This window comes from Brachyhypopomus gauderio, chromosome 19 (assembly GCF_052324685.1).
Source record: "Brachyhypopomus gauderio isolate BG-103 chromosome 19, BGAUD_0.2, whole genome shotgun sequence".
NCBI classification, from domain to species: domain Eukaryota; kingdom Metazoa; phylum Chordata; class Actinopteri; order Gymnotiformes; family Hypopomidae; genus Brachyhypopomus; species Brachyhypopomus gauderio.
In genome coordinates this window covers 7,373,465-7,391,669 of record NC_135229.1, presented here as the reverse complement: position 1 = coordinate 7,391,669, position 18,205 = coordinate 7,373,465, and the positions used below count along the sequence as shown (strand labels likewise).

The window sequence follows — 18,205 nt, the reverse complement described above, 5'->3', positions numbered from 1 at the left end:
GTGGGCGTGAACGAAAAGGAGCCGTAAACACCAATTTGCATCAAGATAGATTGCAAAGGTTTGGCATTTATTCATTTAAATACTGTGAAGCTAAATAAAAAAAAACTTTCTAACTAATAACAATATTCGAATATTCACGGCTATATACACACACACACACACACACACACACACACACACACACACACACACACACACACACACACACACACACATTTAAATGCAATTACTTTTGTTACATTTTCCAAATATAAATTGTTTTCCTCCATTGTGTAAGATTAAAAATACTGCTTAACCTATTAAAAAAAAACTTAATTTATGTTTTCGTCCAACTTCTCACGGTCTTCGACTCTGGCCAATGAGGGAGGAGTGGGCGTGGCCTCATCTCTCCGCTTTCGACTCGACGAGTTCGGCGCGTGCAGGTTAGCGACGATACAGCTGGGATTAGCGCGCTGACATGGACCTGGGGGCGAACTGTGTTCTGGGATTAACTAGTTCATAACTGAACCGCGGGGGGGCTGTTCATAGCTAGCTAGCTACGGAATCTAGCCAACAAGTAACTGTCAAGATTAACAAAAAGCTAAAGTAGCTAGCTGGGAGTTCGTAAGCGGCTAAGCAATTTATATATAAGTGCGAGCGACTGAAAACAGGCAGCTAGCGTCGTAGCTAACAGTTAGCCGCGGTCGTAAGGTCGGTATCACTATGGACTTTAACGTCAGGAGACTGGCAGCCGACGCCGGCACCTTCCTCAGTCGTGCGGTACAGGTATGGATTACTGAGCCCATTTAAAGTCCATTTTTGAATATATTTGCTTAAATTTAAGTGTTATCAGTGTCATGAAGAGCTGCTAGCTAGGTGTTTGGTTTATAGAAGGCAGCTATCAACTATCTTAATGTTAAATGTCATTCACTTAATCATTAGACACTGAAGAGGTGGTTAATTTAGGCTTAGTCTTAGTCTTAGTCGGACGTTTAGATGTCTGTCAGCAGTCGGTCACCACAGCCTGCCCTTCATAGTGACAACATGTGAGTCTGGTCTAGTTCACAGAGGAGAAACTACGGCAGACCGAAAAGACCGAGCTGGACGCTCACCTGGAGAACCTGCTGACCAGGGCCGACCTCACCAAACACTGGACGGAGAGAATCATGAGGCAGACCGAAGTCTTGCTGCAGCCCAACCCAAGTAAGGTGGTCTGCTGTGTGGTGAAACGCAGGTTTGATGTGTGGTGTGTTTATTCTCCCAGTGGCACCGTGGGCTCAGCAAAGCAAATGGGTTTTGTGACTGGAGGAGTAAAGCGAACTGAACTGTCACTGACGAGATGGAAACATATTTTATCCAGGTCATGGTAGGATTTACTTAGTTTTAGACCTCATATAATAGGTGAAAAGACAGGATTTCACAGTGACTATAATCCAAAATGTTATTGCTGTTATTTTGGCTCTGCATGCAGGCTTGGGCTGTCTGTACTGTGGTGGCTTATTTCTAAAAGGCTGCACGATGTCTCATGTGACTGGCCAACCTAATTGAGTTTGTCTGAATGGGCCAGATGTCAGGATGGAGGAGTTTCTTTATGAGAAGCTGGACAGAAAGGTCCCGACGCGGGCCAACAACCACGAGGTGCTGGGGGAGTGTCTGATTGACGCAGGTCATGAGATCGGCTGCGGGACGGCGTACGGTAAGTGTTAGACCTGGCAGAGAGTGTGTAGAAAGAACCGAACACTCCTTCACGGACCTCACTTTTACATTTCTACCAGTGAAAGTGAATTTTATTATACCTTTCCTCACTTAAATTTGTTTTGACGTAAGAATCTAACTCCTGCGGTCCGTTTCATCGTCACAATCATTTCTCCCCACCCTTTTTTTTGCCTTGGAGGGTTTGAACTGACAGCACGACATTCAAGGGTCGCCTGGCCAGTCCATTCAGCGTAGCGATTCATTGGAGATTTCTTTGTTGATTCTTTTGTTCCCCGCATCCTCACAGGCAGTGCGCTCATTAAATGTGGAGAAACGGAGAAGCAGGTTGGTAGCGCCGAGAAGGAGCTCATCCACGCGTCGGCCATCAACTTCCTCGCCCCCATCAGGAGCTTCATCGAGGGAGATTACAAAACCATCTCGGTAAGACCTGCAGCTCGATGTGGCAGGTGCTATGCGCTCCAGCCTGCGATTGTGTGTGTCTGTGTGTGTGATATCAACAAGGTGCGTGTGCGTGTGAGGGCAGTTGTGTTTTATTATGCACCATAAAAGCATAAAGGGAGATCACACTGTGCAGGCCAAAGAAAACAAGCCCTTCAAAGACAGCAGTAAATGCTGAAAGGATTCACGTTCGCTAAGAGGAAGCTCGGGGAGCGAAATGTCAATACGGGCTCTACAATACGGGGGAAGTAATTGCATTGTGGTTACCCTGCTGGATTTTGTGACTTTGGAGTATTTATAGAAAATGTTTATGATATTTTTGGAGGAACAATCAGTGGGAGTTGTAAGTTGGCTTTGGTTTTACTGATATTATTTTGATTTTGAGATTTTATGACCGATCGAATCAGTAACTTGATTTATCAAAGCATCAACAGATCACTCAACTGGAACATGTCAGATCACATATTTTTTAAAGTTTGTGTATTTGTATTTTTGTATACGCTCACCGGCCACTTTATTAGGTACGCCTGTCCAACTGCTCATTAACGCAAATGTTGAATCAGCCAATCACATGGCAGTAACTCGATGCATTTAGGCATGTAGACATGGCCAAGACGATCTGCTGCAGTTCAGACCGAGCATCAGAATGGCTAAGAAAGGTCATTTAAGTGACATGAACGTGGCATGGTTGTTGGTGCCAGACGGGCTGGTCTAAGTATTTCCAAAACTGCTGATCTACTGGGATCTACCATCTCTAAGGTTTACAGAGAATGGTCCGAAAAAGAGAAAATATCCAGTGAGCGGCAGTTCTGTGGATGCAAATGTCTTGATGATGCCTGAGGTCAGAGGAGAATGACCAGACTGGTTTGAACTGATAGAACGGCAACAGTAACTCAAATTACCGTTACAACCGAGGAATGCAGAAGAGCATCTCTGAACACACAACACATCGAACCTTGAAGCTGCTGGACTACAGCAGCTGAAGACCACACTGGGTGCCACTCCTGTCAGCTAAGAACAGGAAACTGAGGCTACAATTCACACAGGCTCACCAAAGTTGGACAATAGAAGATTGGAAAAATGTTGCCTGGTCTGATGATCTGATGAGTCTCGATTTCTGCTGCGACATTCGAATGGTAGGGTCAGAATTTGGCGTCAACAACATGAAAGCATGGATCCATCCTGCCTTGTATCAACGGTTCAGGCTGGTGGTGGTGCAGTGGTGTGGGGGATATTTTCCTGGCACAATTTGGGCCCATTAGTACCAATGGAGCATCGTGTCAACACAACAGTCTACCTGAGTATTTTTGTTGACCATATCCATCCCTATAAGACCACAGTGTTCCCATCTTCTGATGGCTACTTACGGCAGGATAACACGCCAGGTCATAAAGCTCGAATAATCTCAGACTGGTTTCTTGAACATGACAACGAGTTTCACATCATGGATGTGCAGCCGACAAATCTGCAGCAACTGTGTGATGCTATCATGTCAATATGGACCAGACTCTCTGAGGAATGTTTCCAGTACCTTGTTGAATCTATGCCACGAAGGATTAGGGCAGTTCTGAAGGCAAAAGGGGGTCCAACCCGGTACTAGCAAGGTGTACCTAATAAAGTGGCTGGTGAGTGTATGTGTGAATGTATTTTTAGCTCTGTGCTGTCAACACTGCAAAGATCAGTATTAAGCACAAACTATAAACAACCTTTATAGACACACACACACACACACACACACACACACAGGCCCGTGTATGCATGTCCTGTAGTTGCTGGTGTGTTTTCTATTGTCAGCTTTCTATTGTCAGTTTTAAACACTCTCTGCACTCGTGTGTCTCGAACACTCTCATGTCCACAGAAAGAGCGTAAGCTGCTTCAGAACAAGCGTCTGGATCTGGATGCAGCTAAAACCAGGCTGAAGAAGACACGCACGGCAGACGCTCGCGCAGCTGTGAGTGCTTACTTACCTCTGCTTAACACACACACACACACCTACACCTACACCTAACTCACATATACACACACACACACACACACACACTCACCTCTGCTTAACACACACACACTCACCTCCGCTTAACACACACAGACACACACACACACCTACCTCCACTTAACTCGCGCGCGCGCACACACACACACACATATACACCTACCTCCACGTAACAGACACTCACCTCCACCTAACCCACCTCTACGTAACATGCAGAGATCTACTCTAACTTATCATCAAAGCATGCAAACAAACACACACACACACACACACACACACACACACGTAGTCTCACCTATGACGCAAGTTCTATCTTGCATACAGCACCGGGCAATTATAGAAGTCCCAACACTGAAAGGAGCGCTTGTGAAAGATGGCGCTCTCGCACGCTTGCACAAGTGTGAGTAAGAGGCCCTCATTTTGGCACGAGTTACTGATACTTTCTGAGAGATTAAAACACTGTACAGTTAGAAATCCCGTCCTTAATGAAGTGGTTTGGCTTGCGCAGCCTGAAGACAGAAGACAGGCGCTGGTGTACCTGCCCCCCTGATGGCGGGGCTACTGTTTAAGAGCAATGATGGGTTCTTTCTGACGATCCTACTTCACACCCGCTTGTGTCATTTAAAGATGAGTTTGCACTCTGGGTGGGACGCCATGATTTGGCATTTCCTCGCAGTGCTCGTAGTCACGGCGACAGCTGTACGAAACGGATCTTGTGGGCGTGCACGTGGCTGACCTGCTCCATCTCCATGGAAACAGACAGGAGCATTGAGCAATGAGGTGGAGGGACGGAGGGCGAGAGTGGGCGTGTCCCCAGCCGGAAGGACTTCCTCCTCGTCTCCTCACACGCTCCATAAGTGCAGCGCTCCCTACTGACTCTGACTCTTCTACCTTCGTCTGATGTGAACGTGTGCTTTACCCTGCTCTCCCTCCCTCCCTCTCTCTCTTTCCCTGTCTCTCCCTCTCTCTCTCTCCTTCTCCCTCCCTCCCTCTCTCTCTCCCTCCCTCCCTCTCTTTCTCTGTCTCTCCCTCCCTCCCTCCCTCTCTCTCTTTCCCTGTCTCTCCCTCTCTCTCTCTCCTTCTCCCTCCCTCCCTCTCTCCCTACCTCCCTCTCTCTCTTTCCCTGTCTCTCCCTCTCTCTCTCCTTCTCTCTCCCTCCTTCTCTCTCCCTCCTTCTCCCTCCCTCTCTCTCTCCCTCTCTCTCCCACACGCCTGCACTCTGTGGGACAGAATCTTAACAGCAGCACTCCGCTGTCTGAGGAGTACGTGACTCCCCTCTCTTACACACTGAGCTTCTTGCATGTCAGATGGCTGAAGGTTTGTCTCTCCTGCTTGTGAAGCAGCTGCCTTCTCTTGGCTCGGGTCAGCGAGTCACACGCAGACGTACCGATGTCGGAGCGTGCCGGAATTTACTGACTTGTTTATTTTGAAGTTTTGTGCAAACAAACAAAATATCCCATTATTGCCGTGCGTCAGGTTAAGCACGGGGAGCGAGAAGAGAAGGCAGCTTCTGGTTGTCTCGTGCTACTAATGTGTGTTTTTGTGTGTATGTCCTCACTGTCACACACAAGGAGCGCTTGGGGGTCACTCCAGGTCGAGGGGAAGTTTTGACACGCACAGCAACAGATCTTGAAGCCACGACACGAAAACCTTTACATGTTGCATTAGGGAGTTTGTGTTTGTGGACATGTGGCAACAGGCGGCGCTTTTCATTTCAGGTATTTCATATCCGTGCGTTATAAGAGCACAAATGTCAACAACAAGGTTAGCAGCACATGGAAAACTGGTCTGGTTTTCATTTCACATTTACAAATGCTGCCCTCTACTGAAAGATCGAATTCTGTGGTTTTATTCTAGGGTTCATATGTTCTTATTTGGTTCTTTTTCCAGCAATTGAGACAGAAATCAGACTAGTTCAATTTAGAAAGGCAATTAAAGTAGTTATTTATTTAAAGGAATATTGGATAATGACTGACAAAATGGCCCATGCTGTGTTCTGTTGAGGTCATGCTGTGTTCTGTTCTGTTATTAGAGGTACAATTGATTTCTTAACGGAATTCACACAAAATCCAAATAGCATCTTTATCATCTACAGGGGCTCAGAGGTCTGTGCTGTGCAATGCTGAACCTCACCTGTGTCACTGCAGAATGATCCCGAAGTTGCTGCTCATTCTTTTAACTGTTACCTGTGCTTTAGTACAGAGAACAGCTTTTAACTGTTACCTGTGCTCTTAGTATAGAGAACAGCTTTTAACTGTTACCTGTGCTCTTAGTACAGAGAACAGCCTTTTACCATTATCTGTGCTCTTAGTACAGAGAACAGCCTTTTAACCTTTACCTGTCCTCAGAGCATGTGCTCTGACCACATAGATAAGCTGTTATCCTTTACCTGTGCTCTCAGCACTAAGATAATTTCTTAACCTTTATCTGTACTCTGACCAGATAGATGTTGACCTAGCCTATGAGCACAAAGACCAGCTGTTATCCTTTACCTGTGCTTTGGGCACAGTGAACATCTCTGAACCTTTACCTGTGCTTTGGGCACAGTGAACATCTCTGAACCTTTACCTGTGCTCTCAGCCAGCTCTCCTCCCCACTGCTCACGGCAGGGTTTGCTCAAGCCCTTTGGTGAGTGCGTCTCACGCCAAACCCCGTAATGATGTTTCTCCCGTGTGCCAATATCCACAAGCCGTGTGAACTGTGGATGGCTGTGTTGCGTGTGACCGGCCTGTGCAGTGCATGTTGCCCTCGCGCTGGTGCGGTCGTAGCCTGACTCCTCTCTCTCCCCGTTCTTGAATGCTGGCCAGCTGTGGGCCGGGGAGGTCCAACAGGTGAGTGGGAACTCGCGTCTGCACATCGGTGCTGACCGCATCCTCACGCTCTTCACTGGTGCTGTCCTACTTCTCTTGGGAGTTGCTATGGGAATATGCAAATGTAAAACCTGTCCTTAAACGTCTGGTAATGATGCCATAAAGAGAAGCTTTTATTTATTTATTTATTTATTTATTTTTAGTTTTTAGTGATTATTTTGGCATTAATTACACAGGTCAACAGCATTTTTGGGGCCAAAGATATTTCAATGAATTTAGGGTAACTTTGGGGTGCTGATTCTGAATATGTCATCAGTTTTGCCAGATTGGCTCAAGTTTTTGAGATTTTTCGTGAAATGTGTAAAAAAAACACACTATGTGTGGTGCCCAAGACTTGTCTTGGTCCCCAAGCATAACCCCAAAATAGGCCAAATACACTTTTTTATGAAGTCTGTTATGTTTCTTCTATGTTTTTGCAGTGTATATTCACCACAAATGTAACAGAATGTGTCTGGATCGTTATTACAACTTCTTCTTGTGCTATAAATGCTATATGCTAATGCTATATAAGTGCTATAAATAAGATACCAAAAATCTCAAAAACTTGAGCCAATCTGGCAAAACTGATAGCATATTCAGAATCAGCACCCCAAAAATACCCCAAATTCATTAAAATATTTTGGGCACCAGTACATTTTTTTTTTTTTGTTGACCTGTGTTATAGAACATTTGTGTGCGCTGTACCTGGCAGACATTGGTTAGGGACAGATAATTAAAAGATAAGTATAATTTAAATTTGCAGTTATAGGATGTGTGTGTGTGTATATAGTTTGTGTGTGTTTATATATATATATATGTGTGTGTGTGTGTGTGTGTGTGTGTGTGTGTGTGTGTGTGTGTGTGTGTGTGTGTGTGTGTGTGTCAGGCAGAGTCAGAGCTGAGAATCTCCCAGAGTGAGTTTGACCGGCAGGCGGAGATCACCAGGTTGCTGCTAGAGGGCATTAGTAGCACTCACGTATGTACTCAAACCGCCAAGCAGCACTTGCAAGTGCACTCAAATGACCACACACACACCACATGCACTCAGACTAATGAGCCGTGCTGACATATGCACTCAAATTACCGAGTAACTCTTAAACCAATGAACCGCACAGAAATACGCACTCAAATTACCAATCAACACTCATACACTCAAACCACAGAGCCGCACTGATTTGTACTCGAATTACCAGTCAGCTCTCACTTAGAATCAAACCGCAAAGCCACATTGACACTTGCCCTCTAATTACCAAGTAATACTCATACTCAAACCACCAAGCAGCACTGACTTACGGTCACAGCCCATAAAGCAGCACTTGTGTGTCCTCCGTATCGGAGGACGTCCCAGTCACCCGCGGACGTCTCGTCCCTGCAGGCGCACCACCTGCGCTGTCTCAACGACTTTGTGGACGCGCAGGCCGCCTACTATGCACAGAGCTACCAGTACATGGTGAATCTTCAGAAACAGCTCGGGAGGTGGGTCTGCCCGCACTCCTTCTGGGAACATTCCCTATAAGAACACACATAGTGTATTCATTCATTTCTCACCTTAACTTTAACCTTAACTTTTACCTTAATGTTGCCTGAATATGATTCAGTACCAGCCTGAACGATATTCACCAAGCTTGAGTAACTGTGTTTCGTTCTGAATAACAACAAGGCTCTCTCTGAGAGTCTTGAGTCTCTGAGAGTCTTGAGTCTGAAGGTCGGCTCGATTAATGTCTTCCTCTCCGCAGTTTCCCTTCCACGTTCGTCTCCAACAACAACCAGGCTTCTGCGTCCCTCGGCCCCGGCGTATCGGTGCCCGCCCCTCCAGCCGGCGGCGCTCCGAGGGCGGGAGCGAGCGTGGGCGGGGCTCAGGCCTCACCGTTGCTGGGCGAGCTTCGTGCCTCCAGCAGCCCGCGGCGCGCCCGCGTGCTCTACGACTACGACGCTGCCAGCAGCAGCGAGCTGTCCCTGCTCGCCGACGAGGTGAGAGCTCCGCCCACCTGCCCGGGGACCTGCGGCAGGTCGTAAATGTCGTCGGCAGGTCGTAAATGTCGTCGTACGTTAAAACGCTCTGAAGGCGTGTGCATGTGTTGCAATGACCTGAGGATAAACACATTAAGTGAACTAAGGCTACGGGAGTGTGTGTGTGTGTGTATGTGTCTGTGTGCATCAATTCAGGTTTGTAAAGTAAGCTCTGCTGGTCTGAAGCCCAGCGCTGATCTTGTGCTACAACATGGCCTCTCGCCAGGTGATCACGGTGAGCACTGTTCCTGGCATGGACTCTGATTGGCTGATGGGGGAAAGGGGATTTCAGAAAGGCAAAGTGCCCATCACCTACCTGGAGCTGCTGAACTAGGAACTCGCCAGTACACCGTTACACTCCAGACGACCTCACGTTTGACGACAACTCCCGGTTGCCATCTTGATGTGCCATGTCACGTAGTACAAAGCAATCCCAGTTCCTCTACGACTTCCGCTTTTGCAGAAATGTGTGCCTCATTTGCCATTTATAGGACCTCTGGGAAACTTGCATTAAAGAAAAAGCCATTTTTATTCATGTGCCAACTAGATTTTCTTTTTGTACTTGTATACGATTGAACTAACTCAGATTGACAATGTGCTTGTGCTTCAATAAATACTATATCATGAGAATTTGCTGACCCGGTTCTGCCCTTTTCTGTTACTTCTGTATTATACTGCCAGGTTTGTCAGGTCTAGAGTATGAGAATGCTGGAGGCATCATGACTTCATTGTAGAGGAGAGACTGTTTATCTGTGCTGTGAAGATTCAAGAGTAGCAGTTGTACAAGAAAACCTCCCAGTCTTTGGTTGACTTTTGAAATTAAATATATGAGTGTATATATTGTATATATTGATATTATTTTCTTAATATTCATAATATTAAAAGTCTCAAGACGTTCACACCCATAGCCAAGAAGTCTGGACTGTGAGAATTTCATACATTAGACTATGGCCTCTGCAGGAATGAAACCAATAAGAACCCAGAAACAGTTCACGTTAAAGGAAAATGATGATGGATAAAAGTAATCACATTTCTGAATGATATTTTTTATTTGACCTAGTGCCAAATATCTAATGCCACATATATGTTACATTGGGTGTTATTCCTCTTTTATGTTTCACTTTTAAAGTGAATCATATCAACTATTTTTTGCTTAATACAGATTTTATTACTTGTACCCTGCAATGCAAAAATGAAGGAGGTCTATTCACCACCACTCCTTGAATGTCTTGTACTGTTGCCCTCCACAAATGCTTTTTCTTCTTTGCTCCAACATCGCACTTTGTCTTGAGGCTCAATTTCACTGAATGGTTGGCAAGAGTCTTTTAGTCCTCGAGCTGACAACCGGCCAAGCGGTTGCCATGGGGCGTTCCTACAAAATGGATCGCTGAAGAAACCTGGGCACCACTGGTGCTGAGGAAAATATAAAAGTCTGCAAATACTTAGTAGTTTTGGATTGATGGGAGTGTTTCACACAGTTTGGCCACATCTCCACCTCTTGTGCCAAGTAAGGTCTCCTTCCCAGTGCCACCTTCATAGATCAGAAAAATCCTGAAAAAAAAAAACCATGGCCCCAAATTTTAAGTCCCCGACGGTGGGACCTTTCACATACTGCCTTACTGGGCTGTGTGTCCCTCGGAAGGACACCATTTCTGCATCAATAGAATTGATGCAGAAACAAATCAGTATAGTCAGTGATGTGTAGCAGCAAGATCTGCAAATGGTTGCGTGCCACCATGGGACACCTTGTGTCATTTTCCTAGTACACACAATTTCCTGGCAACTTGCGAAGACCAATGCGTAAGTCCTGTCTGAATTTCCAGTTATTTCACAATGGTGTTAATATTACTGTGATATTAGGATTTCTGTTCACTGTATAAATGTGTTTGTTCCATCAGTAACTGAGGCATGTCTGCTGTGTGGAACGTTCTGAAGTACTCCAGTGTGCTCCCGGAGTACCTGTCTGGAGGTGTGACTATCTGTCCTTTGAATGTGCACTCGGAGGATTCAGAAGGTTTCTTTCTCCAAGCATATTCTTTTTACCTTGTGTAGTATTTTCCTGATGAGGGTTCGTGACTGGTTGCAGTATATCATCTTGGTCTGATTCACTACTATCTGAGCCATCAGATATCACTTTTCATGTATTTGCTGTCTTTGGAGCGTAATCAGGGTCTTTGAGCTATGTTTACATCCTTCAAACTTACTGTAATCTCCAGTGATGATATTCGGTGTGTCCCAATTGCATACTACATACTAATACTCATATCTATGACACGTCATACTAGTACAGTTATTTAGTATACAAAATATTAACATGCTACCAGGGTTGCCAACTCTCACGCATTGAGCGTGAGACACACGCATTTGACCGTTTTCACTCGCCACCCGGCTCCAGGTTAAAATCTCACTCCAAGCGAACGTCAAAAGTTGGCAACCCTGTGCTACGTTTCCCAGGGAATTAAGCTTTGTTATGCTGTTGCTATGCTAACATGCCTTTGGAAGCTACAAGTTGATGGGGATTTGTGAAAATGGAAGGGGTTTTTATATAAAATGAAAATTAATTATACCTATATGATCTGAACCTTTATTAGTGAACAATGTCACAATTTTTGTGAGCATATTCTACCTTGTTCTCAAATACAGATACATTAAATTGAGTTGCTATCAGTTGGCTGGTTAATTAGCTACCAAGCTAACTAGGCTGCTAACTAACTTATAACATGCTTTTCAAACAGATTCCTTATGAACATGTTTGTTAATTAATTTGATTTGAATATATACTGATTCAGAATATAAGAATGGGTTAAATTATTGAGCTCATTAACACATGGTGTCTATTGTTGCTTTCTGAAGGTTAAAACCCAGTAACACATTTGTGACAAGAAACATTTTGTTGTAGAAATTGGGTTAGAAGTTGTTCTATGTAATATAGGATGTGTTGTTAAAGCATTAGACTTGTTAAATGAGTTGGAACATAATTTTAAAACCAAAACATAAAACAGACTTTTATAAATAAAACCACCATTTTGAAAATGAGGTCAGAAGTACACAAATTAACTAATTGTCACATGTCTGCATCTAGGATATTTATAATGTGTCACTTAGGGACATGATATGGTCAATTGAAGGATAATGCTGTATGAGGAACCTTCCAGAACATGTAAACTGACATACGTCACCCTGGTCCCTTATAACAAACCACCAATGTGTTTGGCATACAATCAGTAACCACTAGATGGCAGCATTTTGTTTGCGCGACTGCATTAAATGTCATTTATGTGTTTAGTCATTAAAGACATCCCTTCAGAACACAACTCAGATTTAAACGTCTGACACATCCGTCAAACATACTTTTATTTTATTTTAATTTTTTTTACAATTAGCTATCGTAACGGCCGAGTACTCTTGATGTTGATGTTTGGGTTGAAAATATCCAATAATGTCAAGTTTCACAGCAATTCATGCAACCCCCCCCCCCCCCCCCCCCCCCCCATCACAATGTCTGGGTTACGTACTGAGTGGCACTTCAGAAGAGAAGTTCATTATGGAGAAGTTAGTAGGCAGGAAGACCAAAGGAGCAGAAATATGGGAGACACTCATGTGAAACCACGACCGACGAGTGTGTTGCTAAATTAGGAGCTTTTACGAAGAAATAGTTGGAATAGGTTGATAACTGCATACACAAACCAACATGATCAGCATATTCACCTGACAAAAAAAAACAACAACAAAAAATACAGTAATAAACCAAAACATAGTCTGCTTACCCCGAGACACGTTTGTGCAGAACCCTTTTGGAAACTTTAAAACATTATTACAGGTCACACGTATCAAATTACATACAAAAGCTAGTTTTTTGGGCACTGTGGATAGCTGGAAACTTAGAAATAAATAAAACATTATGTAAAGGAGTCCTTTGTCCACATGGGGAGGTGGAACCACAGCGTGTCCTGTAGCAGTAGTCGCATTAGTGCCGTTAGGTGCGGTTACAGCGGGAGCATTGTAGCAGGAAGAGCCGTTGTCCCGGTGATACCCACGAAACATGGACTGCCCCCCTCGCTTGCAGTCCGGGAGCCATGTCGTGATTGTAACCAACCCATAAAGTGCTTTCTCGATTGAAAATAAAAGAATGGAAAAAAAATGTTATATTAAAACAGAAGAGGAAAAAAACACAAATTCAGGCACAAGCTCGAGTCTGTGGGGTCATTTTTTGAAGGGCGTCAAGCGTCCGATGTTGTGCCAGAAATTGGAGGTCTTGCGTTTGGGTTCGGCCAGCATGATGACCTGCTGCTGGGGCAGCGATGTGGGCAGCGTCGGGTGCTTCTGACGCAGCAGCAAGTCGTAGTAGGGCCTGGTCACAGCTGCAGAGCGGAACAAGAGGTATGAAGGAGGTCTTCAAAAAGGATCATTCTTTTTGTCACATTTACACTTCACAACGTCACCAACAGACAAACACAAAGTAGAATTTATGATGCTGTAATGCCATCAGTTCCACAGGGACTGCGGTTAAAGATTTCTGTTAAAGGGGATTGCAGTTATTAAGATTTCTGTTACCGCAGTAAACATTCAGTATAGTAGTTAAAATGATTTTTATTTGGATTAGAGGGGCTCAGGGGGATTACAGTTTCTCAGTTTAAGAAAAATAAACATTTTTAGACGCAGGAGCGGCTAAAGGAGTCTAAATAGAGGTTGAGTAATTGTGGTAGACGGACAGAAAGCAAGTGAATGAATTCAAACGGGCAAATGGACGGCATAAGTGATGGTTAAAGCTTGGTGGACGTTCGAACACCGTGACACTCGGAGGAGTTACCCTAGTCTACTGGAGGTCTCTACTCTGAGAAGACATCCATGAAATGGCCCTGCGCAGGACCCCAGGGGCCACACTAGTCCCCCATCCCACCCTGCGTTGAGGAACATCTGGGAGGAGAGGCGAGGCTAGAGTGGCCCTGGGCACCACACCCACTGGGGATTCTGGGAAATGCAGACACTTGGAGCTTTTTGCATGCAGAACTGGAGGAGCTCTGAGAGCGAACAGGTGCTGTTCTGCTGAGGCGGGATGGTGACAGGGAGACAGGCAGATAAATCAGACAGCTACGAGAGTAGGCAACAATGTACTGATCTATACATGGTAGAACAATCTTCAGAGAGGTAAAATGAACTCATTAGATAAGATAACTTTCATGTTTACCCATGTTTGGGAACGAATCCATGTTTTCAATCAATAAAGTCACTGGCGGTGAGAAATCTGAATAAATTACCTTTGGGTTTCCCAGCTGGATGGCTTTTGGATGCGTTTTGCATGGCCTGCTTCTTCTGCAGTTCTGTGATGGAAAACCCTGTGAGGGGAAACATAATCATTGTCATATAAATTAGATCGAGAAGACTGAAAAAGAAAAATGAGAGGAAATCACAGTCCAAATATCTTTAAAAAAGCCATTAAGACGTGAATGTTCCTGTAAGAAAAGGATCTGCTCTCGCCTGTCTCAAGATCGTGCTGGACCTGCTCCCTCTCGTCCCCAAAGGCACGTAGCCAGCGCTGCTTCAGCTCGGGCTTTTTGGCGCACAGCAGGTGGACCTCGTCTCCGGCAGGCGATACCAGCTTCAGCGCGTTCTTCACGCTCACATTCAAGTCCTTGTCTTTGCCGTCCTCCACGTCCACCACCGTCATCTGATCCATGTCCAGCCGGCCCTTGTAGTATAGGATGTCTCTCCGCAGCAGATCCTGAACATCAGACATGGTTAAGAGCGCTGAAAAAAACTAAGCAAAGACTTGAAAGCCTCCTGGAAATTGTAATGCTCCAGGAAGACAAGTAAGCCGCACTTTGCCCTCTTACTGACCTTCTTGCAGAAGACCAGCTGATGATCAAAGAGGAAGAACATCCGCTGTTGGTTCTTAGCCTGTGGCTGAGAGATCTTGGTCAGGTCTCCAGAGAAGATCAGATCTGAGCTTCTACTCAGGATGTCTTCACCCTGGAGAATAGCAAACGTACATGATGTTCGTTGGAGCTCAAGGGATTACAGTATTGGCCATAATAGGGGACGGACTGTACCTCCCAGTCTTCTATGGAGCTCTGCCATTGAGCAATCTTGTCAATATTCTCCAACCGACGCTTCCTCTCATTAATCAGCCTAGCCACGTTTTTCATGGCATTTAAAGCAGCTTCCACATCCTTATAATCTCTGAACATGAAGAAATTAATGGCTCATTATATTCCTGTCACCAGATACATGTTGTGATTTGTGTAAACTAATAGATTTATAGAATGGATGATCTTATAAGGTGTGTTGTACCTGTGCTGAGGGTTTGTATATTTGAGAAGTTCAGCTAGCTGCAAAGGATATTTACAGATCTTCTGAACAGGTGTGAGAAGAAAGCCATCCAGAGAGATGTCAATCATCTTCTGAAGCAAGCGACAGGCCTCAAAGAAGAACACGTATTTCTTGATCTTCATTAATTTCGACAACTGCACACACGCGTTGGGGTGATTGTTGCAATATTCTGAGTAGATCTGAAAGTCTGTTTGCTGGTAATAGGAAAGAGACAAGGACTTACTTGAGCAACACAAGAGGACACAAAGTAATTAAAGTCCCTCGCACAAAGAAATGTGGAGTTTCCTCTTAGCTTACGTTCTCTAAGAAACAGGACCCAATCTCGCTGAGGTGAGGTTGTTCTTTGTTGAATTTTTTCTCCAAGGCTTTCAGAAACTTCTTCTGGAAGCGGTAGAGTTCATCGATGTTGCCGAAGATCATTCGCAGCTGTTCCTCGTTAAACATGTCCGTCCTTTTGCGGCACTGTTTGATATAGCCCTAAAAGTCACGCGCAAAGGACAAAGTTGAGTCAGTTTGACTGTAAAAGAGGTTAAGAATGATTTTGTTCAATATCCATTTAGGAATAGAAGCAATGCCATGTATAGATTGCACAATGGACAATATCGGGAAGATTACGTATTGCAAAACACAAATCACTCTCACTCAAAGAGCAAACCATGCAAAGGGTCATTTATCTGTTCGCTGCAGTTGTAAGTATAACTATGGGACAGGTGACGTGAAAGAGATGTACTGACTTCACAGATGTCCTTCAGGTGTTTGATATAGTCCCTCTCCGTGCTCATGATCTCATTGATGACGTTGGCCCTCATCTGTTCCTTGCAGGGTAGGCCGGGGCCTAGCGAACGTCCCACGCTGGCCCCACTGCCCTCTGGCGCTCCCTCCAGGTGGGCTAGGTAGTCTTCCATGGGCTCATCTTGGTTCACACGCAGCTACCAACAGCGGAGAAATTCCCATGCGACAGAAATCAGAACCTGTTTACCTTTGGACCTCTTGTATTCAGTTCTGACCACGTTTAAATGGTTTTGTATCGCATACCCGGACGAAGCTGGCGGGGAACCAGCCCTCGCTGTCCTGCACGCGCCCCCACCACCACTCCTTATTGGTGGCGTCCACCACTTCAATGACATCACCAGCCTTGAAGCCCAGCTCCTGGTCATCCATGGTGACGTGGTCCCACAGAGCCTCCGCACACACGCTGCCATCACTGATCAACTGCACGCACAGAAGAGGCACACGGATGAGGGGTTAACAGGGCGGGACAACAGATCGTTTGAAAGTCATTGATACAATAGGGATGCACTATATAAATGTGAGCTTGTTAATCCATAGTGACCTGTTTAAACGACAAGGTTCACTTTGTGGAGCAGAAAGTGAGCAGAACTGGTTTTTGGACTGGAGCTTTTGATATTTTTATACTTTGCCAGAATGATTTACAAAATCATTGTTTGGTAGGTGTTCAAATTAGCTGTTTCCTCATTTGTTGGATTGCATCACTGTTTTAGATTTGACATAGGCATTATTCTTTATTCTAATTATTCCTAATTATTTTCTTAGTGTTTTTTATCTTTTTGTTTTGTTTTGTTAATTCTGTTATTTTATTGTTTTTAAGGTACTTTTGAAAATAACACTTTTGAAAATTATATAGATATTTTTCCAAAAGAAATTGTGTAATATTTCATCCATTTTGTGCAGACCAGTTTTAAATCACTTCCAGTAATCTATTGGCACAACACAAATTCTAGCTAATATGGCTAAAGGATGAAACCTAGTTTAACTGAATTGACATACTGCTAAAAGCTACATTCAGCTTTTTTAAATCAAACATTCTTTTACAAGGAAAAACAAGTAATTGTCTATTACACACTGTAACAAGAGAAACTTGCATTGTGTGTCCCAGCGATCACGCTGTAGGTTTGCTGTCAGCAATTCATAACTATAGCTGATTGTAATTTTAGTAATTGCAATAGATTTTCGATAAAGTTTGTTTTGCAAACCCTCCACCAACAGTGACGACACAGACGCACAGACACGGCGTGTTTAAACGCACGTACGGTGGAAACGCTGCGTCAGTCTGCGCTAACGACTTCTGACTGCTTGCCCATTTATGTGCTGTTGCCTAGCAACACACCCACATACATTCCCACGTGCGGCTGCTTCAGCTCCACCGTCTCATGGCTGCAGGGAGTTTTTATATATTTAAAACGCAAATTTGGACACAATAATGTTCAGGCGTGTTCAGTGTTGTGCCATTGCTGTGCACTGTTCTTTTATGTCTGCATGATTTTTTAATCTTGAAAGGAGATTTTGTCCAAGGTCCAGAATCCTTTCCACATGAGTTGGAAATAAATCTGCCAATAGGAACATCAGTCTGAAGTATTGCGCCTGGCTGGAGTCAGTACAATTCAGGAAGTGAACATTCTTCTTGTGTCGAGAGGCACACAAGCATTTTCTCAGGATTTTTCATTTCACGGCAGTGACAGATTTGACCCTCCCTCCTCCTAGCGTAGCTCCTCCCTCCTCCTAGTGTAGCCCTTCCCTCCTCCTAGCGTAGCCCCCTCCCTCCTCCTAGCATAGCCCCTCCCTCCTCATTGTGTAGCTCCTCCCTCCTCCTAGTGTAGCCCTTCCCTCCTCCTAGCGTAGCCCCCTCCCTCCTCCTAGCGTAGCCCCTCCCTCCTCCTAGCGTAGCCCCTCCCTCCTCCTAGCGTAGCCCCTTCCCTCCTCCTAGCGTAGCCCCTCCCTCCTCCTAGCATAGCCCCTCCCTCCTCCTAGCGTAGCCCCTCCCTCCTCCTAGCGTAGCCCCCTCCCACCCCCTGAACCTTCCACTGTCCAGTGGAGCGTACTCACACCTGCAGGGAGGAAGTGTTATATTCAAACACACACTACACAATAA

General features: G+C 44.9%; 3 protein-coding genes across 7 annotated transcripts in view; 1 reads left to right on the top strand and 2 right to left on the bottom strand.

Moving 5' to 3' along the window:
- The first annotated feature begins 382 nt into the window (after positions 1-382).
- sh3glb1b (SH3-domain GRB2-like endophilin B1b) lies at positions 383-9,615 on the top strand. Of its 3 annotated transcripts, XM_076981418.1 has the most exons (11): positions 383-765; positions 1,041-1,182; positions 1,547-1,675; positions 1,982-2,115; positions 3,992-4,084; positions 5,357-5,443; positions 6,934-6,957; positions 7,862-7,951; positions 8,351-8,451; positions 8,712-8,946; positions 9,212-9,615. In XM_076981418.1, the coding sequence occupies exons 1-11, from the start codon at positions 703-705 to the stop codon at positions 9,317-9,319; spliced, it is 1,206 nt and encodes a 401-aa protein (XP_076837533.1). In that variant the 5' UTR covers positions 383-702; the 3' UTR covers positions 9,320-9,615. The 3 variants fall into 3 exon arrangements, with proteins under 3 accessions (XP_076837533.1, XP_076837534.1, XP_076837535.1); XM_076981420.1 differs by lacking the exons at positions 383-765; positions 1,041-1,182 and adding an exon at positions 1,218-1,339 and having other exon boundaries at positions 1,451-1,675; XM_076981419.1 differs by lacking the exons at positions 5,357-5,443; positions 6,934-6,957 and having other exon boundaries at positions 385-765.
- A 2,843-nt stretch (positions 9,616-12,458) lies between these two features.
- LOC143483269 (rho guanine nucleotide exchange factor 4-like) lies at positions 12,459-16,527 on the bottom strand. 3 transcript variants are annotated; one of them, XM_076982089.1, is made up of 10 exons: positions 16,351-16,527; positions 16,050-16,244; positions 15,613-15,792; positions 15,277-15,509; positions 15,036-15,165; positions 14,824-14,955; positions 14,464-14,707; positions 14,244-14,321; positions 13,796-14,031; positions 13,207-13,346 (listed from the first exon to the last, which is right to left on the bottom strand). In XM_076982089.1, the coding sequence occupies exons 1-9, from the start codon at positions 16,474-16,476 to the stop codon at positions 13,802-13,804; spliced, it is 1,548 nt and encodes a 515-aa protein (XP_076838204.1). In that variant the 5' UTR covers positions 16,477-16,527; the 3' UTR covers positions 13,207-13,346; positions 13,796-13,801. The 3 variants fall into 3 exon arrangements, with proteins under 3 accessions (XP_076838206.1, XP_076838204.1, XP_076838205.1); XM_076982091.1 differs by lacking the exon at positions 13,796-14,031 and having other exon boundaries at positions 12,459-13,346; XM_076982090.1 differs by having other exon boundaries at positions 13,265-14,028.
- Positions 16,389-18,205, bottom strand: part of LOC143483270 (uncharacterized) — a 58,638-nt gene continuing 56,821 nt past the window's right edge. The window contains exon 7 of the mRNA XM_076982092.1: positions 16,389-16,527. Coding sequence (XP_076838207.1) covers positions 16,524-16,527 — 4 coding nt within the window. The 3' untranslated portion in view covers positions 16,389-16,523. The remainder of the gene's footprint in view (positions 16,528-18,205) is intronic.

Excerpts from the sequence above, each read along its gene's own strand:
- LOC143483269 (XM_076982089.1), bottom strand. The coding sequence starts at position 16,476 with ATGGATGACCAGGAGCTGGGCTTCAAGGCTGGTGATGTCATTGAAGTG. Across the intron at positions 15,166-15,276 it reads TATACAAACCCTCAGCACAG|AGATTATAAGGATGTGGAAG; the intron begins GTACAACACACC and ends CTTCATGTTCAG. Across the intron at positions 14,322-14,463 it reads CCAGCACGATCTTGAGACAG|GGTTTTCCATCACAGAACTG; the intron begins GCGAGAGCAGAT and ends TTCCCCTCACAG.
- sh3glb1b (XM_076981418.1), top strand. The coding sequence starts at position 703 with ATGGACTTTAACGTCAGGAGACTGGCAGCCGACGCCGGCACCTTCCTC. Across the intron at positions 4,085-5,356 it reads CGGCAGACGCTCGCGCAGCT|AATCTTAACAGCAGCACTCC; the intron begins GTGAGTGCTTAC and ends TCTGTGGGACAG. Across the intron at positions 7,952-8,350 it reads AGGGCATTAGTAGCACTCAC|GCGCACCACCTGCGCTGTCT; the intron begins GTATGTACTCAA and ends TCGTCCCTGCAG.